General features: G+C 35.2%; 1 protein-coding gene across 4 annotated transcripts in view; it reads left to right on the forward strand.

Annotated features, from left to right (window-relative positions):
* Window positions 1–27,854, forward strand: part of LOC119155386 (BEN domain-containing protein 5) — a 965,021-nt gene that overhangs the window by 34,620 nt on the left and 902,547 nt on the right. For all 4 annotated transcript variants that reach the window (XM_037404023.1, XM_037404019.1, XM_037404021.1 and 1 more), the window contains exon 3: window positions 18,774–18,898. In XM_037404023.1, coding sequence (XP_037259920.1) covers window positions 18,774–18,898 — 125 coding nt within the window. The remainder of the gene's footprint in view (window positions 1–18,773; window positions 18,899–27,854) is intronic.

Here is a 27,854-nt window from a genome sequence, read left to right on the forward strand (position 1 = left end):
TTTTTTTTTTTAATAAATTTATTTAAAGGAGCTAGGATCTGGAATGGTCATCCTGGTGTTTGGTGATTATTTGTCCTTAATTGGTCGGCATGTTCTTTGGACAGGAAACATTTCTTACAGAAAACCTCAACTGTGCACTTTAAATCTTTTCTCAAGCACAGGGGATCTGTGTGGACAGAAGCCAAATCTTCAGTGCCTGGTCCAGGGCAGAAATGAGTGGAAAAATTTCTGAAAAACTATGATTCTTGTTGGCTTTGGGTCAGATCATAAGCTTGTGAAAATCTCTATGAATTCATAGTCATGTGGCAATTGGGAAAATGTTCTGTTACTCAGCAGGCCAGGGGTCAGTGTGAGTGAATGCTCGAAGAAAGACGGCTGATTAGATGGCATGAAACGAAGAACGCTCTAATTACAATCAAGTTAAATTAGAAGTATCTGTCCAATATGTCAGTAGTGTAACAATTATGACATGTAGCTACTTCTTAGAATGTGAATACACAACATCCAAGACTTCTAATTTTATTTTCTCTTTAGAATATTAACCTAGCTAATAGTAGCTTATGCTTATAATCTCTTACTGCAGGAGATGACCATATGCTTTACAAGGTGCTTTTGTTTTCATTTCATAGCTCAGAAATCTGAGGCTCACAGAAGTTAAAAGCTTCAGTGTTTTACAGTAGAATCACCGTTTGAAGCATTTTGACATTATCTTCTTTGAAGTACACTAATTGGATTTAAGCCCACACCTTTGATTACTCTTTAAAATTGAACAAAGTATGTGTCATCCTGAATCACATGGAGAAGACGGACTTTCCTTTGTAGGGATGCTATTTTAGAGTCTGCCATGCTTCAAAAGATATTAGGAATAATAGATATTATTTCAGATATAATGTAACAATAACTGATATTATTTTGGCAGTACAAGGAAACTTAAATACTGTTGGAAAAATTGTGTTAGGTTATCTCCACTGACTCAGACTAATGAAGAATGAACCAGCTGAGTAAAAAAAGAGTAGGGAGAACAAGCATTATCTTTTGCAACCTATTCAGTTTTGGCTGTTTTAACCTAGATGAGGAGATAAGCAATATTGTGTGATTTGAGAGTACTGTAACATGGTTATTAAACCGATAATAATGACTGGAAGACATGTTAAATTGTTGATTCATCTGAGAAAGAAAGAATACCGAAATCAGAAAGTTGTATTACTATAATTTGGTAATTGTGATTTAGTTTTTATTATCTATGTGGCTTCATAGTGATAGCAAAAGTGCTACTGTATTTTAGCAGAATAAAACCCCAATGTGTATGAATTAGAAAATGTGGAGAAAGTTAAGTACAGGCTGATTAATGCAATCCAGTGTGATTTTACTCTGCATGCTAAATTTGAAAGATATGGTTTGTGAATTATTTAAAATCTTGCACAAAGATTTCAAGACCAAGAAGTTGCAACCAAATAAACTTATTTATTAGTAGTATCCTTAATTAACATGTTTTGTATTTATATAACATCCTATAAAATAATCTTGTCTTGCAGTAATAGAGCCAAAAAAGAATCATTAGCCAATCATTACTCCATTTTTATTATTCTTTGCTAGATGATAGTAGGAAAATATCCTAGTTTGGGTATCATTATGTCAAATGCTTTGCAGAGCAATGTGGAGACTCAGTTCCTTATGAGAGTACTAGCCAGTGTATTTTGTCTTGTAGTATGAAATACAAGGTAGTGTTGCCTTGAACCGCACATTTTTAATGGAGTGTGTTCAGGCTAAGGTCTGTTCGTGTCAGTTCTGTTTCAAGTTGGGTTCTAGGCCTTAACAGCATTAAGGTATGACAAGCACATGCAAAAATAATGTGAGGGTAAAAAAGAAAGATATTAGTATCCATGTGACTCTGTAATCCCTGGTTCTTCAGGGACCAAATCTTTCAGCATGTATAGAATTGATTTTTGCAAGTGAAGTTTTGTATGACTTAAAATCAATCCTTCAGGTTTTCTGATACCCTCTATTATATGTATTCTTATTTGTAAAAGAAATATTGTTGTTTATAAATCGATGTTTACAACACTCCTGGCATCCTAGTGAACTATCGGAAGCTGCCCACCTGTGCAGAATTATGAGTAATTTTAATTGTAATTCCTGAATTATAAATAATTTCCTACCTTAGAGTGGACAGTGGGACTACCATTTTTCTTGTGAGTCTGGGTTGTTTAAAAGCAAAAGTTCCTTCTGTTGCTAACTTCCATGCACATCAGCAGTATCCCAGAAAGTCATCTCTCAGTCACAGAGGTAATGTTTTCGTGTCAGATTGGTAAAAACTTGAAAATGAAGACAAAGGCTTTATAAGTACCTGGTTATGAAGACTAGCTTTTGAAAAAGCATGCCTATGTGTTTAAAACTAGTGACATATATTAATATATCTTGTATTTTTATTTTCTTTTATTTTTGTAAGTTTTTATAAGTTTTCACTATTGATAGAACATGTAAAAATTACTAATACATTAAATATCTGATTTTTTTTCTGTAAGTAAACAAAAGAAGCACATGTTTTAAAAGTTAAAGGTAGAATATTATTGAAATGAGGAACCACAAGTAATTGTTTACTTAAGGTGATAATCGTTTTGTTATGCAACTGCTTGCACAATGTTTCATGATGTAATAAATCTTTCTAATGCATTAAATAGAGAAAAAGATTTTTGTAGATGTCATAATGAATGCATTGTAATGTGCATGCATATGGATTCAAACCCAAAATTGAAATTAACCTTGGATGTATTTAAAGAAGTAATTTTATTTAACCCTTTTATTTCATAGTTAATATGCTTTATGTGCTAAAGGACTTTCATTACTATCCCAGCAGCTTCTTATATGAGAAAAAGGAATTATTTTTAAGATTAGGTTTTGATATAAAATGGCCTTGCCATGGATTCACTGACAGGGTGTACTAATAGAAGTACAATACAGTATATAACAGAAGTAGTGGGTTTTGTTGTTATTTTTAATTGAAAAGGTTTGATACCTCTTCAGGTTCCTACATAAACAGAGGTAAAGTGGCAGCTCTATTTAGAGATCCAGTAAGACTAATTTTGAATAGGAATAGTACTGCTAAATGTGCGTGCGTGTCACTCCATTTGAAGACTCAAAAGCAACATTTGAACTGACCAAGGTCACTTCATGTCTGTGAGAAACAATAATACAGCTCAACAATCACTGTATTGTAATTTAAGTACTAATTGCTTTGAAAATACCAACCTGTTTTCTGGTTTTGTGAAGTAACCTGTAAGAAGATTTTGTCTGTTTTGAAAAATCTACATTTTTTTTATTTTTTTCTTTCTTTTTGGAAAAATATGGTCCTACCAAATACAGATCCAGTGAGAATAAATTTGGAGATAGTGTTAAATAAAAGAAAATTCAATTTTAATCCACCTAATTAGAATCCTAAATCAAGCTTAACTGGGCGTCTTGATAGGCTAGAGACTTCTGGATATCAAAGAATTACTAGAAGAGCAGCAAAAGTCAGTGAGTGATGTGATTGACTTTGTCTATCAATATAGGAGCATCTCTGTAGACCATGACTTTGTATAGCCCAAACCTCCCACTTCGCTCACAATCCAAGGCTTTGCGAATAGCTTATTGACTCAAATAAGCCTCTGACTATACCCTGCACTTCAGCCTATGTATAGACATGAGTAATACAAGAATAATTGGTCTGCTTTTGTTTTAAAATTTCTTTCTTGATGCAGAATAAACATTACAAAGCTGAAGACCTACTGAAGGGGTAAGATTATGTACCTCCTCATTAGGAACAAACTGTAAGACTAAGTACAAATCTCTAAGACCAAGTGCTACCTGTCTGTCTTAGCAGATGGATGGAGATCAGATCTGCAGTGTGATGGAAAGACTTAGAAAGAGAAGCTGAGAACATGCCTGTGAGTTGTGAGGCCACATTTCCTTTTCCAGAAGCTCTGGGTTTCCCATTAGGGTAGCTAGAAGGAGATTAATTGCCCCTGTTTCACAGATGTAGTTGTTCTCCTGTCTCCATGTCCTATACCCTTACACCCTCCTCTTGGTGGTTCTCTGGCTCCCATTAATTGCCTGTTAATATAGCTGCAATATAACAGACTGTTTCTTCAGGATGTTTCAGTTGTAGTAATTCCCAGTTTTGACAGTCAGAAAGGCTTTGGTTGTATTGAGAGTCGTTTGGTAGAGATGCTGGGTTTTTTTCCACTGTAGTAGCAGTATTTGGTTAACAAGAAATGGGACTTAATATAATAGTCATATTTCGTAAGACTTTTAAAGTCAGTTTGCTGTCGGTGTTGTGTGTTGAAAATAAAGGTGAAAAGTAACAGCAAAAGTAAAAGAGAAGGTAGAAAACTTTGTTGGCATGGGGGAAAATGTAAGATCTGAAATCCTTGGCTCTCCTTTGGTATCCTCCCTCCCTCCCTTTCATGAGAAGGTATGAAGGAGCTGAATACTAAGGCCATGCTGAGAAGGATCTATCTGGTATGAGCAATTGGATTGACTGTAGCACTTGAACTGTGCCCATGTGGATACACAGTATGTGAGAATCAGATGTTGGGGAGAACCAGAGGGGAAGTTTGGAGGGGTTTTTTACAATGTTGATTGGATGAAATTTGCTGTTTGAACCCATTGAAAGAGATGTTATTCGTTGCATTTGTGCCCTGGCAGAAGGGGACTGACAGAGCAAAGTGGAACCATCTAGAGGCAGGGGAGATTTCACCCTCCACTGGGAGCTGCTGAGCCTGCTCAGAAGTGAGATCTTTCAGAGCACAAAGCAGCGGGGGGCCTGGAGACTGCGAAACTGTTGAGAAATACAAGGAACAGATACAGGGTTGGCCATAGAGGTCACACTATTTTCCTGTGGATCCAGTGGATGCTATCTACAATTTCTTGCAGTTCTAGCAAGTTCACTGAGTAGGAAATTAAAGGCAATTGTGGGAACAGTATCTGTCTGCAAGGGCATAGTGGGCAGGGGAGATCTGTTTAGATTTTTATTCCTTCTTACTTAGTCATTTTGAGTTTTCTTTATTTAAAAGCCAATTAATCTAGTTTATTATATAGTAACAAACATAACACCCCCCCCCCCCCCCCCCCCCCGGCTTTTTGGGCTTTTTGTTTGAAGGCTTTATTGGCTTGTTGGAGTACTCACTTATAAGAAGAAGATCTATTTCAATACAATTTCAATAATATGTCTGACTCAGTTTCTCATCTCATCCATCTTAAATCCATTCTCCTCCTTTAGTCACCTGTGTGTCTCATCACACTTCCCAGGTGTGGTTTGCTTCTACAGTAGTTTGCAAATTGCACTTTTTAGATATCAGTGTTTCTGGTAGACGAGTCAAATTACATTTCTCTTGTGACTCAAGTACAGGTGGCTGTATCCAAGAGGACACTCACTTGTGTCCTCACTACCTTTTAACCAACTTGAGAAGTTTACTGTTAGTGAACTAAAGTGTGAGACTGTATGAAGGTGGAGAAAATGCTTTACTCTTTTTGTCACACTAATGCTCCTCAGTTTGTTGCTTAGCAGACCAGTTCTTGTATGTCTCCTAAATATGTGGAACTGAATTACTTATGATCACTGTACAATTAATGTAAACTGAAATTTTGGGAACATGTGACAGCCATTGTAACCAACCACGCCCTCCAGCCAGGCCATTACTTTGAAAGTAGTTTGGTGTTTACATAGCTAGAGACATGACTTTAACAGCTTGGTTCTGCAGAGAAAATATTGTTAGGAAACAAAAGCTCATAAAGGAAAGTTGCACACTTTTAATGTACATAGCAGTGTATTTGAAGGTAGAAATATATCCAAATGTCCACACATATATGTATACTTTATGCATATAAATGTGTGTTTTCATGAAAATTCCTGTTTGTATGGATGTAGCTATTTTACAGATAACTCTCAGCTGATATCGAAAATTAGCATTAAATGCTAACATAATGCATTGAATTGTACAAAGTACACTTGTTCTGTAATATGTATTTTCATTGCTGACTGCCTCTTTATAACCGTCTTCCCCTTGACTTCCTACCTTGGCCTCTCCTTGCCCTCCACTCTCCCTGTGTTTTAGGCATCATTTGCTGATGAAATCCTCACTTTGTGTTAACAAGGAGTAAAATAATATACTGATGGCCTGGATTCCTGTTGGTATTCTGGTGATCCTCGAGGAGAGAGTAATTTGCTGTCGCTCTTGCCATAATGTCCAAGGTTGAGAATTTTATTACATCTTTCAAAGTATCTTCTAACTTTCATCTGAAAATGAAAAGAAGTTGAATAAAATCCAGTTTGCGTTTGAGCTGGGCTGCATACTCACTTATGTATATAAAATTAAACTTGGTTTCCTAAGGAGTTTTATCTTTTAATACAGTTTTTTTTCCTGCTTTATGACAATTATCATATATGGCGGGTTTTGTAGCATGTTTTGTAGCTTACTGCCACAGTTTGAAGTGAGAGCATTAAGTTAAATTAATTTGACTTTGCTTGGCAAACGGTAATAGTTGTGCTTTAACAGCTGTTTGCTTTCCTGAATTGTCCTTGGTGCTGAAATTGCTTTTGTATCTAAACAGCAAAATGTGTTTATAGGGCTACAGAATATGGAGATAAATTTAGCCTGTCAAACAGATATTATTGGGGCTTTTTTGTGCTGTGTTTTTGGGAGTGGATCCTGACTACTGTGCTTCAATTCCAAGCTGTGTCTGCTTTTGGACATTTACAGGACTGTTCGTGGAGCTTTTCTGTTTGATTTATGACCTTGCCTGTATGGGCTTCTGATCAGATTTTATTCTCATTTAGTGCAAGAGGGGCTAATTATGAAAGTGACAAAGACTCTTTCATTGTGCTAAAGCTTTTTGAATGACAAAAGGGGGCTTTAAATTAAAATGAACTTTAACAAGGCATTTTCATATTGAAGTGATACACACTCTACCACTGATAGAGTAATTCATTTTCAACCCTTTCTGATTCTATAAACACATTGTCTCACAAGATCAGTAATTTTTTACCTCTCAGGCTAATGAAGAGTGGATGGTAGACCAATGAATTCTCTTTCTGCAGAACTGTTTTGACATTCTTAATTTTTTTTAAATATCAAAGAAAGGACAAAGAGCTGTGATTTTATTGCATTAATATTAATAATCATTTATCTGCCAGAAAAACATTTAAATATCACTTGACATTTGCAGAGAAAGATTAATGTTTAATTTACTACAAACATAGAAATACTTTGAAATAAAAGGAAATGCTTCTGGATTTGGCAAAATGAAAAAAACCTGCAATAAAATTAAGACACATATTCAGATATACTAAAATATTCTAACCATAGCAGAAGAGAAAAACATGTTGGTGCCATCTAAAATGTCAATATTGAAATTATCACTTCTGATTGAAAAACTAACATCAACTAGACAGTTTTTTAAGGTCTAATTTAAGCTTTAAATAAACAAAGATAAATGAGGTAAGTGGTTCTCTGTTACATCCATGTGGGTACAGTTAAGAAGGCCTGCTATAAATTCTATTGGTATTATAAAAACAACAGAATGTAGTTTCTTGGTAGTACGTGATTATATATAGTACATTGGAGTAAAGCTAGGATATAAGCAGTATTGGTATTATATAATTATTTGTAAGACTGGAAATCAAGGAGGGCTTCCAGAATGGGCTGGTGACCGGAGAAAAGGAAAATAGCAAAGCCCAGGAGTCAGAGAATTATGTAAGTGAAAATACATGAACAAGTTCCATTACCTATAGAAGCATCAAAATGCTGTTTAATAAAGAGAAAAATACAGAAATCACTTTGTTCTACAAAAGCTATTCAGACTAGGAACCACATCAGAGGAGTAGGTGAAAAGTGAAGTTGTGTATCAGTTTAATCTGATGAAATGGCTGAAAATGTACCTAGGCTGCATGACAGTCTATCTGTAAATTTTATCATGGAGATTATATTATAAGATTTCACTTCTAGGCAATGAAATAATGGGATCAATGTACTGAATGAGAATAACATTTCTAGCCCCCAAACTGTTTTTGTAACTAGATTGATAATGGCATAGAGAACCAAGTTCAGTTTCATAATAAACTAAAATAAGACTGTTTCTTCTGCAAAAGCTGTATGTAAGACAAATATTATTCAGATCCTGTGTTTGTACTGAAAGTCTGTCCTTACGGTATCATTGTTCAAGGAGATTTTTGTGTAAGATACAGAAGGAAAGTTTCAGCTATAAAATCAGTAATTTATTAATTAAAGAAGGTTCTTATTCAGGATCCATCTCAAAAAGGTAAGATTCTTTTATAAGAAAATAACCTGGAGCCTTTCCATTAATACTCTTTCTTTTTAATATAAAAAAGAAAATTTATTTACAGCTTGACTGACTTTGGAGAGGTCCTTGAGAATATAATTTAACTATAGGTCTCCAGACTGAGGTTTCTGTCAATTAAGTTTCCTCAAGTGGTAGTTTGTAGTTATACTATGGAAGTATTTCCCTGGAAAAATGGTGATTCCATGTGTCAAGCACCAAACTAGGCCAAATGCAGAACTACACCATTACTGTACAGTAATCAACTGGAATATCCTCACTTGTAGGATGAAAGGACTGTTTTGCCTTTTGCATTACAAGAATTTGTAGGGACTTTGCAAAATGATGACTGTATTAAGTAAGAAGCATTACGTAAGTAGGGCTACTGTAATGTACTTAAGACTAAAGAATAGGAAGCTTTTAATGTTTTTAACTGTTTTTAGTTGTTTCTTGCACACCTGTAATGTCTAGGCATCAGGTAAATATGAAAATGTTTTACATTAGAGTCTATAGGTAGCAACAGATTTCAGTGCTGTGTATTGAGCATCAGGCCCTGACAAAGTAGGTATTTGGAGATACATCTCTCCCTGATATGCACCAATAATGGTACATCCCACTGTGGTACAGTAGTTTGTATTCCCTGATCTGACTTGGCGGTTGCTTCTGTGGTTAAGGATGCAGACGTTGTTATAATTTATTTATTAACTTATTAATAATTTATTTAGGATAGCACCCATTATATGCTAAGTGACTTCCAAACAGAAATTTCCCCAAACGCCTTTCTTGTAAGAGCTTCACTTTGAAGGATGTGATACGTACACAGTTTTGAGCTACCCATTTTGGTAGCATGTACTTTGTTAAAGAAAGCTGAGTTTCGTGACACTAATGCAAAACCTCTTTGTATTCTGATTTTCTTTTAACAAAGGTTCACTGCCATGGATAAATAACTGCCCATCTGTCATTGGAGGCCTTTGGGGAATTGATAAAGAGGGAGCAGAGAAATTGGTGGTCTGTTGCTTTTCTGGGGATTTGGTAGTTTTGGTGTAGTGGGTGTGCAATGGCCATCTTAGGGCATGGGCCTCTGATTTCTAAGTATTCTTGACACTCCAGGCTAAGCTGATGCACTGCTGCTTTACTGCTGCCAGCTTCTGTATTTATATGATTCTGTGACTTTTTCGAGAATTTGTTCTGCAGTCTTGGGCTCTACTGATATTTTTGTAATTCATAAGAATGTCAGAGAAGTGGGAGAAGGAGTCAAGAGACTGACTACATTTTATCTATCCTTTACCATTTCCCTGCACAGTGAACATTGTCATTTTATTCTTTACAGCTCCAAGCCTTTGGGTCCTTTAACTAAAAACATTAGTGTTTATTGATAAGGGCAATTTTGAAATAAAGCTCTTTGGCTGCAAGTGATTAAAGATCCATCTAATTTGATCAAAACTGTTGAATTCCTTCAGCAAGGTTTTATTATATAATTTCTTTATACGTATGTAAGCCTGCTGTTTACACAATGATATTTGCGGTATATTGGGGTATCTGTTGCTTGTGTATTGTGTTATTTTGCTCATGGTGGTTTTTGAGCAATGATGGCTAAATCTTTAGGATTTCTTGTTTTTCATTGTGCTTTAAACTGGGATCACCATTAAGACTGCTCCTTTTAATGAACATAAAAAGACCGAAAATGTTCCCATTCTCCTAGCTGTTTCTGTTGTCTTTCTAAATAGTATTGTTTACTCTTCGGGATTACCTTTGAAGGAAAGTTGCAAGTGATGTAAGTAGGTGGCCTTTGGGATTAACACATGCTAGAACTTTAAAATTATTTATGTTTTGAAATCTGTAATAGTAACCTCATTGCAGGAGTAGCCTCAAAAATGCTGCTCAATAAATTTTAATCCCTGTATTCCCCCTTCCCCCTCACCCAGACATCACTCAAACACCAGTGACCAAGAAAAGCATTTTTTTCTGAAAGGAAGAACTCATACTAAAACTATCCATTAGCTGCACTGTCCGGACTACTAAAATGCAAGAATCTTGTAATTGTTTTCAGTAAAAGAAAATATATCACAGTGTTGTCCCCCCAGCTTTCTTGTCTTTTATATTCCACTGATTTTAAGCTGGTTTATGCCTCTTCCCTTTTTCAATCAGTCCATCTTTCTTAAAGGTTTAAAATTCCTTAATTTTCTGTATGGAAGATGATTCTTTGGCTTGCTTAAAAATGACCTTGTACATTTTTCACTTCATTCAGAGGCTAATCCCACATCTTTATTTTAATGTAATGATCCAGATTAGCTGCTGTGGGTGATAAATTCTGCCTCCTACTTTAATTCACATAACATTTTTGATTTATAAAAAAACCTGTGGGTTTTTTAGTCTAGGCCACACTGTTCTTCAGTATTTCTGCAATGTAACTCAATACAAAGGAATTGCAGATTTATTCATTATGCTTGTTTGGGACCACTGAGAAACAGTAACTGTGATCCCAGATACTAGGATGACCATGGCAAATGGATCTAGTGGACCTTACTTACATCACTTGTGGGGTAAAATATTGGAAGGACTGGAACTTGGACTGTGATCTTGAAAAGGCATAGAAAATCAGATCGTGCTCTTATTATTATGAATTAGGACCAACACCATTAAAATCAATATTGTTACACCAAAAGGAATAGGATAGTTGGAAAGGATAAGAACAATTTTTGAGTTTTGGGTTCACTGCTGTTCTCCATATTGTTACTGAATCATTTGGTAGTGAAACAAACGAACAAATGGAGGCCTGTAACTCTTCTATACCCAAAAGATCAATACAATTTATTTTAATGCTATATTCATAGATAAACCAGTAAAAGCTTGAATTTTCACGTGCTGTCAGTCACAATTAGATTTTATCATATTGTCTAATTACAACAAAAGCTCAATCAGAATTGCTCAGCCTCTATAAGTTATGCATTAATATGTACATCTCAGTTTACCCTTTCCAGTGATGGGAGCTGGCCTTTTACAGATTGCTGCTAAGAGCCAAGGTAGTCATTGTTCCTGTACGATTTTTTTCACAAAAGCTACTGATTAACTGTTCTTTGAATGTCACTATTGATAAAAACTTGAAAGATAATAGAAACACAGCAATTTCAACTTGCTTAATTGAGGAGGGAGGATAGAAGAGAGCCTACGTATACAAGCCTGAAGCATCCAGCTTCTCAAGCCATGTACTTTTGAAATGCTTTACCTGTTTGATAGTCTTGAACATTTTTGAAAGGTGATTTGGATTTTCATTGAAAGCTGAGTCATGTGCATTGCTATAGTTTTAAGTGAAACATCAGGTTCTTAAAATAATTCAATATTGTTAAAAGAGTATTGAGAGTTTTTTTGGTCATTTATTGAACTGTTGCAGTGTAGATATTACTTTGTATTGCAGAGCTTAATATGTGCAATTTTAGTAATTTAAAGTTTAGTTTACAAGGTGCATGTGTGTTTTTCATGGTATTGTATTTTTATTAAAATCGTGTGCTTTGCAGATTCAGGAATCTTGATTTGACGTATGCTTTGGGGAGGAGTCCAGGGCATGATGCAAAAACACACAGGATTTCAGAGTTCATCACTATTGAATTAGATTTTTTTTCCTATTTAAAAATCAAATGCTATTTAGAAGTTGCTTAGGACTTTTCACCAAACTATTTTTTAATAAATTCTTTTCACAGACAAAGACCATAAAGCCAGTGGGAATTTACAACTGATATTCTTAGGTGCGCTCCTTTCAGAAGATATCTAATCTTTCACTCGAGAAGTTTTTACAGGTCTTGGTCCCTGTAGTTCCTGTTCCATTTAGAATGTACCAATAAAATTTCTTTGCATTATCATGTCAATGTGTTTTGTGATCTTTAAGGATGGATTGCATTGAGGGTATTCCATATTCTACATTTTACCTTACTTTGTGAAATAGAGTTGCATGAAAATATAGATTAATACTGTTTGGCTATATCTGACGTGATCCCAGGTCCAACTGGTAAAAATGATGTATATTCCAATCTGTTCCTTGGTTGTTTTTATTTAAAGAATTTGTATAGATTGAAATGCAGCTGCAAGTGTATTAGTGATTTTCTATTGCTTACTTGTCAAGATTTTTATTGTGTGGATGAAAAATAGCATTTCAAAACCTGGCAGCGTATTGACAAAAACAGAAGAGCACTTTGTGTAATTCTCTTTTGAAAAACTACCTCTTCTAGAGACAGAGATTGCCTCAGCTACTTCCATTCATATGTATCTTGATCAATAGATTTATTGATAGCTTTTAGCCAAGATTTAATTCTTTTTTTCTCCTCAGTTCACCATGGTGCTCACTTTTCTGAATTAAGAAACTAGAATTAGGCTCCTATAAGCAAGGCATACAATATGCAAGTGCTCTAGGTGTAAAAGGAGGCATTTGACCTTTTGTTGCTAATCTGTGACAGGTGCAGGCTATTTTCTTCCAAATGGTGTTAATTTTCATGTGCAAATCCACCCCCTGAAACCTGCATTCTATATATCCACCACAGGGGAATTGGTGGTCATCATGAGTACTGTAATGGACAGCTGAGAGGGATAATCACTGATATTTCAGCACATTTATGCTTGCAACTCAGTCGTTTTTAGTGCACTTGTGTTTTCACTGCTTATTAGGGAGGCTGAAGTTAGTTATTCATTGCTGGACAAAAAAAGTGTCTGAGAAAGTTCATGTGCAGGGAACAGCACATTGTTACAAATTAGTTTCCTTTACCATTTCTGGCAAACTCATTACAAAGTAATCGTGCCCTGCGCTGAAGTGCACTTCCTCTGGGACCAATAACTGTAAATAAGCAGGGCTGCAAGCTGGCTGATAAGTTGTTGTTCTGAAGATAACGGTCCTTTTTAGCAGAGTGTTTGACCTTTTTCTTTATATTGCCTCAGGCTTGTCTAAGACCCTCAAGGTCTATTTTTCATCTTAAAATTCTCTGTAGGAAAGCACAATGTGTGGTTTAAGAAGATTTTAGGATTGCTTAACATATCTATATTTTCTTTTCTAGTATTTTTATGATAACTGTTAGAATGTATTGTAAGTTTAGCTAGCATTTTCTTAAGCAGGTTTTCTTTATTTGTGTAAAGTACACTTATTGATGTAGGAAGCAATATATGTTAATATTTTATGAGGACTAAGTGTATGTTGCGTGATTAATAAAATAGTAATATCGGGCTTTTTTCTGACTTTTAAAGAAACTTGAAACATGCTATTGACCCCTTTCACTATTCACATTTTGAAAGTACTGCACTAAACATTACTCTGTGAAGCAATTTAACTAAATATAATTAAGAATTTAAGCTTGCATGATTAAAGAAAAATGACTCTTCTTTTCTCAGTATGCTAGGAGTATTGAACAGAACTGTGACTGAAAATTGAGCATGTCTTAAAACAAACCCCAAGGCTGAGTAAAAGCCAGTTTATAGACATTTGGGAATTTGATTTGTTCACATCTTCCCATCAGTTCAAAAAAATCTGTGCCAGTATTTCTGTGAAGTAAAATTATAATAGAAAAAACCCCTTCAACTAATTTCAGAGTGCATAGGAGAAAAAAATCCATGATGTTGTATAAAGTGCTGGCTACTCTAATAAATTGCTTATTTTAATTTTAAGATATTGTCAGAAAGCCATTGGACAACCAGATGACAACCCAATAATATAATATATAATGTATATTATATATATAACCCAATAATAATATATATAAAAATACATTAAACAAGAAATGTCTTAGAATGCCGATAAGTTCAGATCTTAACTGCTCATAATGCTGTTGGACTTTTTTCCCTTGCAGATTACATTACTTCATCAGTTAATTAATTTTATATGTACCTTAAATAACATTACTAATATCTTATGTTTTATAATGTTAACCCCCAAAGTATAATGCTACTCACAAATTATGGAGTGATGATGCTTTATAAAATGTTGCATAGTCTCACAGATAAAACTTCTGTATTGATTGAATGGAGGGGTGATGATTTCATGTGGGCATGAACCCAAAGTAAAGCAAAGAAAAGGTGGTGTTGTAGTAGTGTGAGACTTTTTTCTTTGATTTTAAAAGAACGTATTTAAGCAATATGGTTAGGAATAGACTCTCTTACTGATACCACAAATTACCGGACTAGCAATTTACACAGAATAAACACTGTGCACAGGAAGGGTCTTAGAGTAGTTGTATCAAAACAGAAAACTATTGGTAGGTACATTACACAAAATTGGTGCTATCTAGCTTTCTCTTAAATTTATCATCATTTCAGCACGTAAACTATCCACGTCAGGTACTGCAAAGCAGAGCATATGTATTGTGTAATTGCAGAGAGATTGCAGTAACATAGGAGGAACTTACTGTGTAACCATTCATTAAACAGTTTTCTCTCTTGCTATGCATTTAACAAAAAAAAAAAAAAAAAAGAGAGACATTTTAAGGAACCTTATAGAGCTATTAAAAAATTAAAGCGGTTTAGAAGTTGTTTGCACTTAAGAAAAAAAAATTATTTTCAATGTTAAAATATTAAAATGGTATAATGTTGAAATCAAATAGTGTAATCAATGTTTTAATTCCTGTTTCATAGTTTCTAATGCGTTTCACTGTGTTACTTGTGGTATTGGAATATAATTCTCACTCATTAGAATACATCTATTTCCCATGATTTCAGCAGTGTGAAGGCAGTACGTAAAATTGTTAACTTTGTTTATGAGATTAATGTTGGGAAGCTTATATCCTGTCTTGGACACCAAAAAATGTTTTTCAGTGATATTGCCAGCTTTCTGCAAAGTGTCTCTTAAAGCAAGGAAGTGTTTTGTTCTTACAGTTCTAGGCTTCCTTGTAACAAAACTGCCGTCTTGTTTAATGACATTGCTATGTGGGTTGAAATTAGGCTGACAGATTGTGAGCAAAGGCTGTGATATTACAAACAGTAGTCTATTACGCACGAGGAACTTGTTGAATTGGTTACCGAAGGCATTAGTGTTCAGTCCAGCCTATTTAGCATCTGGAAGACAGAGAAGAAATAGTGCACTAATGAAATGTACAAATGATACTGAGCTGCAAATGGCTGCAGGTGACTCTGGTAGCTGGTGTGCACTATGAAAGAGCCCAGGAAGAGGCAGTTCTTTAGGCAAAAAGTAATAAAGTGAGATAAAATTCACAAAAGGAAAAAATGCATTAAGAGGGTTGTGAGTATTCAAGTATTGGAGATAAAGAGGAAAACAGTGTTGGGAGTTCCAGGGAACTATGCAAACAATGATTAAATTGTTAAAGGTTCTGCTGTTTTTGGGACAGTTATGTAGGTTTTCCAGAGCAGATTGGCCTGGAGTAGTTCCAGCATTACTGTTCTTCACCATCAGTGATTTCATTGACATCTGTACGATTCTCCAGTGCTAGTTTAGGTATCCTATGGACTCTGTAAAGTAGTTCTGAGTGGGCCATCTGTCCCCCATACAGTTCAGATCAGTCTGATGGTGAAACAGAAGCTGAAATTTGCAATAGGTCGGAAACCAAGGTCTCATTTTGCTCTGTTTTTATTTATTCACTTAATATTTTTGTTTCCTGTGTTTTGCAGTACAACTTCTTAATGATCTTTGAACTTAAAATACAAATTTAATTGCTTCTGTGTCCTTCTTTGGAAGTAATTTGACCAAAATTTGCACCTCTGCTCTGTGCTGCAGATAATCTATATCTGGAATTGCTGAGATCATTGCGAGGCATGTATACATAGTAGTTTACAAGCTGGACCTAGTCCACAGTCTGTGTTCGTTCAGCTTGCTGCCTTGCTCTTAGAAAATCCACCAGCATCACATGCCCAGCTCAGGCTGAAATGACTCTGGGCTTCCACACATTTAGCTCTGCAGAGGGAGCTTAAACTGACCTGTGAGGCAACTGGAATCCAGCCTGGGCAGCTGAACAGCTTGGACCACCTAAATTCTGAAATACATGAGGGATATTGTTTCCCCTACAATGTTATATGTGCATGATGTTTAATGAAAAACACAGTAAAAAAGTCCTTTAATTAAAGGTATTACAATGCAATAGCTTAATTTTACCATTCTTACTTACTTTGGATAATAATCTGTAGAAAATAGTAGTTTACATTAAGATTTGAGTTCTGTTGTTGTGAATAACAGTGATGGGTCTGACCCCTGTGGCAGAAAGTGCACTTAGATGTGTAAGGGACTTCAGATTAAGTCAGGCAGATCTGGTGGGCTGACCTTGGTTGGATGCTGTGTGCCCACCCAGCTGTTCTCTCACCCTCCTCAACCAGGACAGGGGGAGAAAACAAGATGCAAAAGCTCATGGGTCAAGGTAAAGACAGGGAGATCGCTCACCAGTTGCCATCACTGGCAAAACAGACTCGACTGGGGGAAAACTAATTTATTGCCAGTTAAAATAGGTTTGGATATTAAGAAACAAAGAGAAATTAAAACACCTTCCCCCACCCTTCCTTGTTTCCCAGGATCAACTCCGCTTCTCCCACAAGGAGCAGTGCAGTGGGATGGGGTCTGCGGTCAGTCCCCAGAGTTCCTCTCTGCTGTTCCTCTGCTCCAGGCTTGGCCCTTCCTACATTCCTGTCAGAGGAATCTGCTCCAGCATGGCTTCTCCACAGCCACTGGGCCTTCAAGGCATATTCACCTGCTCCTGCCTCCCTGCAGGACACAGGAGGTCTGTGCCGTGCCCTGCCCTGCAGCGCAGCCTTCCTGCCTCCTTGAACCCCGGTTCTCCTCAGACTCCCTCACTCCCTGTATGTGTGGTGCTTTTTCCTGCCCTTAAAGCATTTCTGCTAAGGAGGCGCCACTGCCTCGGCTGAGGGGCTGGGTGGGGCCCCGGCTGCTGCGGAGGCGGCTGGAACTGGTTGTGACCGGCCTGGGGCAGCCCAGCTTCTCCTCAGAGAGCTCAGCCCTGCGCCCCGCTGCCGGCACCTGCGCCCCTACAGCAGATGACATTATTTATACTTGGCAAAGGTATTCTAGCTGTACAATATTGCTGTTTTTTTAATTTTTTTTCAAATATTTCATATGCCAAATGTGTCCTTCAGGCAAGTGTTTAGGAACAGATTGCTAGCATGAAGTGGTTTTCTGCAGAGGGATTCGGTGAAGAGAATTTTCTTCTGAAAAGAGGAATGTGGGTAGGAAAGTAGAGGATAACATTTAAAATAGAGAAGATTAAAAAAGTTCAATTAGGAAAGCCAGAAACAATTTGGGAAAAGGAAGAAATATATTGATGAACAGAGTTCAGAATTTTTTTTCCTGCTGCTTTTCCGACCCAGAACAGCAGATCAGCCAAATTTTGCTGCTTGTGCACACCCTGCGTAGCATGTTACCGGTAACAGTTGTACTGACTGGAATGGAACTTGCTGACGGAGTTGTTTAGCTCAAATAGCATTAGAAATAACTATTTGAACCCAACAGTATATATCCAACTCAGAAATATATATCTAAGGCCAAAAAAATATCTGAAGCCATGAAACCAGGTTTGCAGTGCTATTTTTTTTTTTTTAGAAAGTATAATTTAGCCTGTGAGGTAAAGTGTGGCCCTGTCTTACAAGACCTGATGAGATGGGGTTTGGATCAGATCAGGAAAATGTGTAGTCTTATTTTTGTAGCATATAAATGAAATGGGCAGTCTAAACCTTGTCTTTAAAAATCTTGGCACACTTCAAAGGAAAAATGACAATTTAGCAATTTAAAAGCACTTAGCAAGTTCTCCCAGTGCTGAACTTCATATCTATAGCCACTGTGATTGTTTGCTGAATAATGCCATAGGGGACAATGTAGCTCTGACTATATTTAAAAATATTATTCCATGAAATTCTCCAGGAAAAAAACTGAGGCAAAATCTGACAGCCTTGTGTTTTTTGAAGAGGTGATAGTGGCTGCAAATAGTAAAGGACAAGTATTGAGATAGCTTTTGAATCACAAGGGAGGTGAAGGCTGGCCCATCTGTGGGGAGAGAGGGGTGCTCAGAGTGCCAGCCAGGGGGGCCAGGTGGAAATCTATTGACTCTTTAATTGTAGAGGTGCTTGAACATGAGCAGCAAATGGGAAGAGAGAAATCTATACAGGTGGGGGATAGAAGAGGTAGAGAGACGTTATTAGAAAAGTGAAAAAACAAAAGGGAAGCAATGAAAAGGATATTAGGATGCTTAACTGGAATACTCAGATGAGAGAATACAGTAAGTCAGTTTAATTGAATAACAAAAATCCATGTTGTCTTCTTTTTGATGTATTTTGATGCATGTAGCTTACTGGTAGGTAATTTATTTTGTGACTGTTATTAAGTCTATTAAAAATAATTCTGAACTGTTATAAGGCTTATTATATATTTTAACTAACAGAGGTAGAAGTTTTTAAAACTTTCCCCAGTGTAGTTCCTGGAAACTTTACCAGCTGTTCATTAAAATGCATTCTTTTTCATGTGTTCCTGGTAGGTAACCTTGGACGAGTGGACCACATCACACAGTTTGAGTATGACCTGTTCATTAGACCAGATACATGTAACCCACGGTTTCGAGTTTGGTTCAACTTCACTGTTGAAAATGTAAAAGAATCACAGGTAAGTAAGACTAAATTAGATAGTATGATAGGTTTAAAAATTGCTTACTCCAGAATATATTTTCATAAACAAAAAAGATGATATCCAGGGTTTTTAACTAAAAATTTGCTGTAAAAGATTTTTTTTGTTCTTTGAAATTTTACAAGTAAAAGCAGGTGTCAGCATGACTGAATATCACCCTGTTGTTCAGCTATCCAAGACAGCAAGTTAGTATAATATAAAGATATTATAATATTTGCCACCTAACAGGAGCTGTATTAGTAATGGCTGCTATATATTTGTTTTACTATATAAAAAAATAAATATATGTGCTAATACATGAAAAAAAGTCCATCATAGCTGTTCAAATATTACCACTCCAGTCTTCATTTAATACATGTAGAACAAAGGTAGTGCTGCAAACAGGTGTTACTCAAGTGATTTGTAGTAGGTGAGGAGTTGCCTGCCAATGTGTCCCCTGTGAAAGAGGAGGTTTAAATGTGAAACAACTTGATAGGCAACTGTTTCACATACTTTTAAATAATGTTTCTTTGAGTAAAAATGCCCCATGAGAAAGAAAGTTCCTTGCTCTATTTTTTGCTTGTCTTATACTAAGAAAAAAAAGTTACGTAATAACTTTCATTTTCATATGCACCTTGCATTTTATTCTGGCTTTCTGTTTTAGTTTATCATAATCAAACTGTCATTTTCACCTAATGGAGAGAAAACATACTTAGTAAGAGGAAAAAACTGCAGAAGCTTGTTATTTGTATTCCTACGAGACTAATATCTCAATATCCACCACTGTACCATTCCTGTTACAACTAGAAATCATGAAATTGTTTATCTATCTTTCTGGAGCCTAATACTTTATCAAACAGACCCTTTCCCCTGCTGTGCCTTACTCAACTATGATCAAATTATATAGTCATGAGATGAATGGGAATCTGTCTCAAGGAGGCGAAGAGATCTGATAGAACGATACAATATATATCTAGTGCTTACAGGATATTTGTTTTCATGGTTGTCTACATGAAAGAGAATGGTTTCACTATTAAGTTTGACTTGTGAGGTCTGTTTTTATAATGTGTGTTCCTATAATCTTTTTTTCATCTCTCCAATTTCTGTTAAAAGGAGACCAGCATGAACATAATCTAGTCTGGAACCTTATTTAGGTCTTTGTACTAGCGGACATGGGCAGTATTAGTCATTGTAGCTCAGCTATATTAAATGAATGTTAGAAATTGCTACATCAAACATACTGTGTAATCTGGTTTGTGCATTTTGATTATTTTCTTCTATGTTTTACTAGAAAATAATAACAAAACCCCATTCCATTCAGTATTGCTTAAAAATGTTGCAGTAATACACAAGTAACTTTGATCACTTGATGTGTAAAAGTTGATATTTTAATAACTCGGTATAAATAATTGTATGTATAATATTTTTATTTTGGATATATTGTATAGGTGATGTGGGAGGAGGGCAGATCTATGCATTTATATATCCTAGGTCTGGTTTCAGGCTTTTAGATGACTGAACATCTTTTAGAACAGGCCTTTAGAGGACTGAAAAGGAGTAGCTACTTTTAATAGTTTTGGGTATTGTCTATATTACATTTCCTTCTCATCTTCCTCTTCCTTCAGCTTCAAATTCTTAAACAAATTTATGTACTTAGATTTGAAAATATGTTGTTTTTCTTTTCTTAAGAATATCTCCAGTTTTGCTTGACATTTCACACTAAAGCCTTTATTTCAAAGAAATTTATTTCAATAGTATAATGAGAAAACAAGAAATCCATTCTCTTTTTCTCCTGTTGCATCAGACCAATCATTTATACCCAACAGTGGACAAATGGGTAAAAAAGTAAACAAAAAAGACACAGTGTAAAAAACAGTCATACAAATACTAGGAACACATAATTGTACTGTGTATTTCTGATTTAGGTTTCAGTTCTGCTACTGGATAATAGTGTAGTTTTTACCATATGTTTAGTGCAGTATTTTGTGTTACTAATCTAGTGATAGATGAAAAGAAATACTGATTAGACATTCCTGCCAATCTCACTGTCCATGCATTATTCCGTAGAGAATGGGTTTTTTACATTCCACTTTTAATTTTCTTAAGCCAGGGAGCTTCCACTTCTTACATCTCAAAACAGTACTATAGACTCATCTCACTTACAGTGTTGCTTGATTTTTAGCCTAAAACTTTCCTTTATTTAATCCTACTATTCCTAGTTGCAATTCTGCTTAGTAATAGCTCCTCTTGGTACAAATAAATCCTCATCATCCTTGGCTAACATTTATATTTCTGTAAATTATAACATTCCTCATCATTTGTGTCTCAACCCAGCTATCATGTTTGGTTCTTTCAACTCTATATCCAATAGAGCACTTTACCTTTAAGTGTTTAAGTATTTTTCTGCTTTAGGGCCTTTGGACTTTCATCGTAAGTGAATCTTTCCAGCCCTTTGATAATTAGCCTAGTTTCCCAGGGAAACAAAGCTTATATGATCACACTGTCTACTTGGTATCCTACTTTTTTGTGTGGTTGCTGATCTTTCTCCTCTCCTTTCTCCCTCAATAGTTTCTTAACTCTTGGCCAGTTTCAACACCACTGGACAGGAATTTGTGTAAGTTTCGGGAAAGCAGGCTGCCAGATGGGCAAGAGACCCATTAGTGTTCCCTCTGGCAGACAGGCTATAGTACGAGATCATTTCTTATTAAACATCAGAGAATCCACAGAGGAGATGCATAGGGGAAAGTACTCATTGGCATTTGCATTTTTAAGATACTGGACAATCCAACCGTGAAATCCAAATCCATAGCACTTCGTAGTTTTGCTTCTTGCAGAACATCTTGTTTTTATAATTATTCTTCTTCCAATTCCTTCAATATTTTCTTTGTAGTGTGGAACTAAAATTAAATGGACAATTGTGAGTACGCTAACATCCCAACTTACAGAGGAGAGACTCTAGTCCCTTTGCTCTCTTGCTGTCTCAGTATAGACAGCTGAAAATTGCAGCAGCCTTTTGTTGCTGTATCACTATGGAAACTTATACCTAATTTGTTTTTCACTATCATACATAAGTCTTTTTCAGACTGATTGCTTCCTTCCTCCCTCCTGTTACATATGTCTTCGGTTTCCGTTGTGCTTCAGTAACAAGCGCAGGTAGTAAGCCAAGTTCTGTAGCAAAGCAGTGAGAGCCCTAATCTTTTCAGAATTATTTTTAGAATTTTACGATAAACTTGGGTTTTTTTATGTTCATATCCCTATGTTACAGTAGAACCAGTAGACTTTTTTTTTTTTACTTTGTAGTTGGTAAATTAACTTCCTCCTTATGACTTGGACTTCTACATCAGGCATTTTATGTTGTCAGTTTTATTTTATACTTTTTAACAAGGAAAAAAATCAAAAGAAATAGCTAATGGCTTATATTTATGGGAAAAAAGAACCATCATATAAGATACCTGTGAGATGTAAAATTTGGTCTTTTGGTCTCCTTCTATGGTTTGACTTGTAAGTCAGTTGGTCTGATAAGATCTGAGCTGTGGACTTTTTTATCATTTGTTCAGTGAATTTAATTAACACCAATATTGGAAAAAACAAAAAGAAACTGATATATTACATGTAAAGGACTATAATCACACAATGATTACCCTTGCAATAACCATGAAAGGGAGAATGAAGGAAATAGGATTTGCTGTGGAACACATGGTCTCATGGGCAAAGCCTCCAATTTCTCTAATTATATACGTGTCACAGGCTGCTATTTCTGGATAATGCTATCTGTTGGGCAGAGTTTGTTTCCTATTAACTTCAACCATGGCCCTTACAAAACATCTGCAATTTTGCTAAATTTCTTCTCTGTGGAACTGGAAATTGGATGAACAAATGTCATCTCCAGATTGCATTTCAAGTATTTTAAATAGACAGTGCTTCAGGTGCATGATTACTTCTGAGCTGGAATGTCTTTAAAGGTGTTAGTAGCAACAGTGAATCATTTGAGATCTGGAGGGAAAAAAAGAAATGTGTGTGCATGTGATAAATTGTGTAAATAGTATACCAATACTGGAGGATTTTACAGGTGAATAATTATTTCTCTTGGGGGCCATAGCCTGAAATTCTGCTCAAGTAGATGATGCTTACTGTTCCACATACTGTAGCCACACTAGAAAAAGATGATCTCTGTCCTGGAAAATTTACTTTTGAGGAATCTGAGAAAAGATAGGAGTTGAAAACAACAAAGTGATGAAAGGATTAAAAATATCTGTGAGGATTTTAATTACTCTAAAGAACAGCAACCATATTATACCAATAAGTAATGCACATCTAGGCCGCGTGTTATATTCTGTATGTATATGTACCCTGAACAACTCTGCTGTCTGATGAATCATGTTCGTAAATGGTATTTTCACTGAGATTAAAAAAAGAATTTCCAACAGAAGGGGTTTCCTAATAGTGCCAAATTTTGTTCTGCAAGTGTTGATAAACACATTTGGAGTTCTTCATCACAAAGGTAGTGACAAAATATACCAAGGATAGAAGAGAATAGATATTTGGCAGCTAGGATTTGATCACCAATTACAGTTAATAAATCAATCCAAACTGAGGTTAAAATCAAAGAACAAATGTTATTTACTTTAAAGGCATTCTCTCTGTTACTTCAGTTACAGTTGGACTGAGGCTAGAATTTTGACTCTAGATTTTTGGTAGTTTTTTGTTATGTATATGTATGAATTAGGAGAAAAGGATAGCCTAGTTGTCTTCAGAAATTTAAACGGGATGCCAAAGTAAGACAGATAATATCACAGCTGGACATTACTGTGAATGCATGGAGCTCTCATTATAGAGTAGGTTTTTTTTTGTCCTACACTGTTTTGTAAAATAAAAGAGGCTGTAAAATCTCTGTCTTTAATTGGTTAGGTTTTCAGGAACTGTTTATTATCTGGATTGGATTTTATAGTTTGTTCAGACCTCTTACTACTGTCCTAAAATAGCCCGATAATCCTCAGTGGACTACGCCTTCTTTGTGACCTTACAGCTGTGATTGTTTAAAGATATGAATAATATGTGTATAGGGAGATGTCTTTCATTATACCTATTGATACATCTTGGAGACGTAGGGGGGAAGAAAAGCAAACCAGGCATGATTTGAAGTACCTCAACCTCTTTTTCTGGCCTAAGAACTCATTTTGTGCAGTTAATTCCTGCAGAAGCTGCCTCCAAAGATGGAGTAAGGATAACATCAAAAGCAGTCTAAAGTTGGAAACAGGCTGCCTTTTTACTTCTTTCTTCTCGAACTTTCTTCACTCTAATGTCATTTGGTGATTTAAGTTACTGGTATCAGGATGCATTATAGCATCTTATAGTTTCTCATTTTAGAAGACAGGTATTTTCTTTACTGTGCATTAAAGGCTATATTGCATTTACCTAGCTTTGGAAAATGCATGTATAAAAGTACATATGTTTTTATGAAGGAGTACAGTTCTGAAATTTTGAAGATTTCTATGAAGCATTTTATGACATGCAACATTTCCTAACCAATCTGAAATACATATTTTCTGTGGTGTATTTCATTACATATACCTTCTTACTAAATTAGGCAGAAGTCATTCATTGTTGAATAGTTTGCATTAATAATTTATTAATCCTCTTCTGGTCAGCTCCTGTAATCTCTCTAAATAGATCTTTATAACAATTTACAAGGAGAATCACTAGATTATTTGAATTTTGCCTGTTTAGGGCATCTCCAGCTGTTACCCATCTTTATGTGCTCTTCTTATGTAGTGTGCTAGAAATAGATCTGTATCTCTTCCTGTATTTGGGTATTTTATTCACCCTTTACACAGGTAGACAAAACGCAGTTGTTTTTAATGTTCCAGTTTTGTTTTCTCGTATACATTTGTTTTGTTACCTCACATCTGATACTTGAAAATAATTTGATTTTATGAGGTTAAAGGTAAAGGTTCCTGAAGCAGCCTACTAAAGCACATTTAATTATAAAAATTTAGAAATTTGAAATTTGGAAGATGATATATTTTTGGAAGTTTATGGTTTATTTACTAATAAGCAATCTGAACAAAGCCATCGTCTTAGTTTCATTGACATATCTGACTATAATTTATATAAGAACTTAATTACTAAGTATGCTTATATTGGACTGATTTAGTACTCCATAGAACCATTGCAGTGTAACACAGCAGAATCTTATTGGGTCTCAGATTAAGAGTGGTATGATATTGTTTGGTTCCAAATCAGAATGTTTAAAGCATAAGGTTGTGGTACTGAAAGATAAGCTTTAAATTTATATTGCCCTTATAAATCTGTTTTTAAAGAAGGATTTTGGTTAGCTTTTAAAAGAAGCTTAGTATCTAGCATACTATAGTGTTGTACAAAAAGGTACACTGTATTAAATTTGTTATTTATAGAAAATGTACATACTTGCCTAATTAATTTCCTCTCTTTTTATGTGCTTATCAAATAGTAATTAAAATGAGATTCAGTTTTGTATGAAACTTTGTGGCAGTTTTATTTCTGTTACTGCCAATAATGTAAAACATGGATGTAGACATAAAAGAAAAACTTCATGCAAAAAACCATAGGGTAATATAAATGCAAGAATGTACCAGAATGGGTGAGTTTTAAATTTATCTCTGCTGCTGGGTTAATCTACTACCAAAGAAAATGAAATATTTATATTTAAATTTCTTACAAAGTTTTATGGGTGGGTAGTTTAATTTTTTTTAGCAGGAAAAAAGCATCTTCATTACTAAAAATCAAATGTGTCTTAAGACTAGAATGCTTTGAGATTTGAGTTGTTGAAGCTTCTTTCTAATTTTAGTTTCCTTGTTAACGCTTAGTGATGAAGGCTCTCAGCTCCTCTTTCAAGTCCATGTTTGTATGTGTTCTTTGCTAGCTCATGTGTTTGAAATTGGGGTCCCTCAGTCAATAATGACATCTGAATTTGCATCTGTGACTTGAAAACCCTTGGGCCATTCCCCCAAAGCCATAAAGGGTTGAATGTTTTTTGTCATCCCATATTTCCAGCTCACATGGCCATTTTGACTTTAAGATGAAACTGTAAGTAGCATCACTGTTACAACCTCTAATTCACTGCTTACTGTAATTTTAGTATTGATTTAGTTTGATCAGTATGAAATTTTTATTTATTTCATGTCAGTGATGTTTTTCCTATATTGTTACCTACTGAATAGTGGTTCATTTCTTGTGGGTGAACTTGGTCAAGATTTAAATTTTGACATTCATCTAATGCCGCTGGGTTTATCAGTCATTATCATTCACTGTTTTATTTTGCCTTGGAGAAAGACATATAGTGCAGAAGTGTTGAAATTATAGTTTTTTTCTAAGCAAGATTAAAAAGGAATGGAACCTCTCTTGAAACGTTTTTGTCAGGGAAAATCAGTTTCTTATGCAAGTGAATAAATTTAGTCTGAATTAGAGAATGCTTTCACTGAAGATTCTCTGGTATTTACTAGCAAACGACAACAGTTGAGGCAAAATGGGAGTTACGTATTTGCATTCTTTGGGATGTATGCTTCAGAATCTAGAAGCAGCAAAAATCTGGATTTCTGTTAGGCTTTATTTTGATGGCATCACAGTGTACTACAATGTTGCACTGCATACAATGCACTGGCCAAATTCCTTAAAGCTATATTTGAGTGTATATGTGTATATTATAGATACATAGATGCATACATATATATCTGTCTTCATTGAAAACATGAGAGAGAGTTGCGTGTATTTGGACAGTACCTTTTAATTAACTGCGGTTACTACAGGTTAAGGAGACTATTTTTTACATATCACATGCCATTCGACTTAAAAAAAAATAGGGAAGAACAGTGGATCCAGATTCATGATGCAAAGTTTGTAAGATCTTATGATACCGTACCATGTGGTAATATGGATCTATTACTTTTAATAAGGGAAAGGCTTGAATTTTCTGCAACTTGTATTAAAATCCGTAATGGATTATTTCAAAGGAGCCTTTGAACGTTTTAAAAGTAGTTTCACTGATCTCTGTGTTGAAAAGTGACGCAATTTTATTGTAGAGTCAAAAAGGCATAGGGTTAGATGATATGTATAGTGATTGAAGTAATTATTTATTTACTGAGGAAGCCATATGAAATGTTAATTAAATAAAAAACAAAGTGATGACATTTAAAATAGATTGCATGTTCATCTCAACATTTAAAAAAAGAAAAATCAATTGAACATACTGCAGTTTTGAAGAAAAATAATTTTGCCATTTTGGAAACTTGTGCCTATATTGGTCATGCATAAAATTAGATTTATAAATGATGATTCTTCCAAGTTGGAATCCTTTCAAGTACATATAATTTTATTTTGGATCAATAATTCAGTTGTGCTTGGAATAGATTGAGGGTGCATGTGAAGCTTTGGTAAGTGCAATATAGTGTGCATCTCCATGAAATTATCCAAAGCTGTCATGACATGTATCATCCTTTAAAAAGTAATGAATACAGACAGGTTAGTAAACATAGACAATATTCAGCTTTAGCAAAACAATTGTCCTGATGAAATATTCTCTCTTGGCAAGACAGTGTTAAATTCATAAACTTCTTGTGTTCCAGGTGTCTCTAAGAACATTTTAGATGTCAGTGTTTGGTAATTATTACATACATACTGTATGTTTCAGTTTTAACGCTGGCTTTTGCTAGGAGGAAACTAATGGCCAGGTGTGTTTAATTTCCTATTATGGTGGCATCTGTCACTCAAAATGTCAAAAATACATTATAAATGCTATAAACAAAATCAGTACTATGATGATCTTGATGTCAGTGATGTGACATGCTTACTTTTCTTTCAATTTAAAAACTTTATTTATGATTAAATACCCCCTTTTTTAGTTCCAGTTTTAAATTTCTTCCATGCAAATTTCGTTTAATTCTGCATTTGTAGCTGAAAATTTACATCAGAATGTGGAAGC

Source organism: Falco rusticolus, chromosome 11, assembly GCF_015220075.1.
Source record: "Falco rusticolus isolate bFalRus1 chromosome 11, bFalRus1.pri, whole genome shotgun sequence".
Taxonomy (NCBI): Eukaryota; Metazoa; Chordata; class Aves; order Falconiformes; family Falconidae; genus Falco; species Falco rusticolus.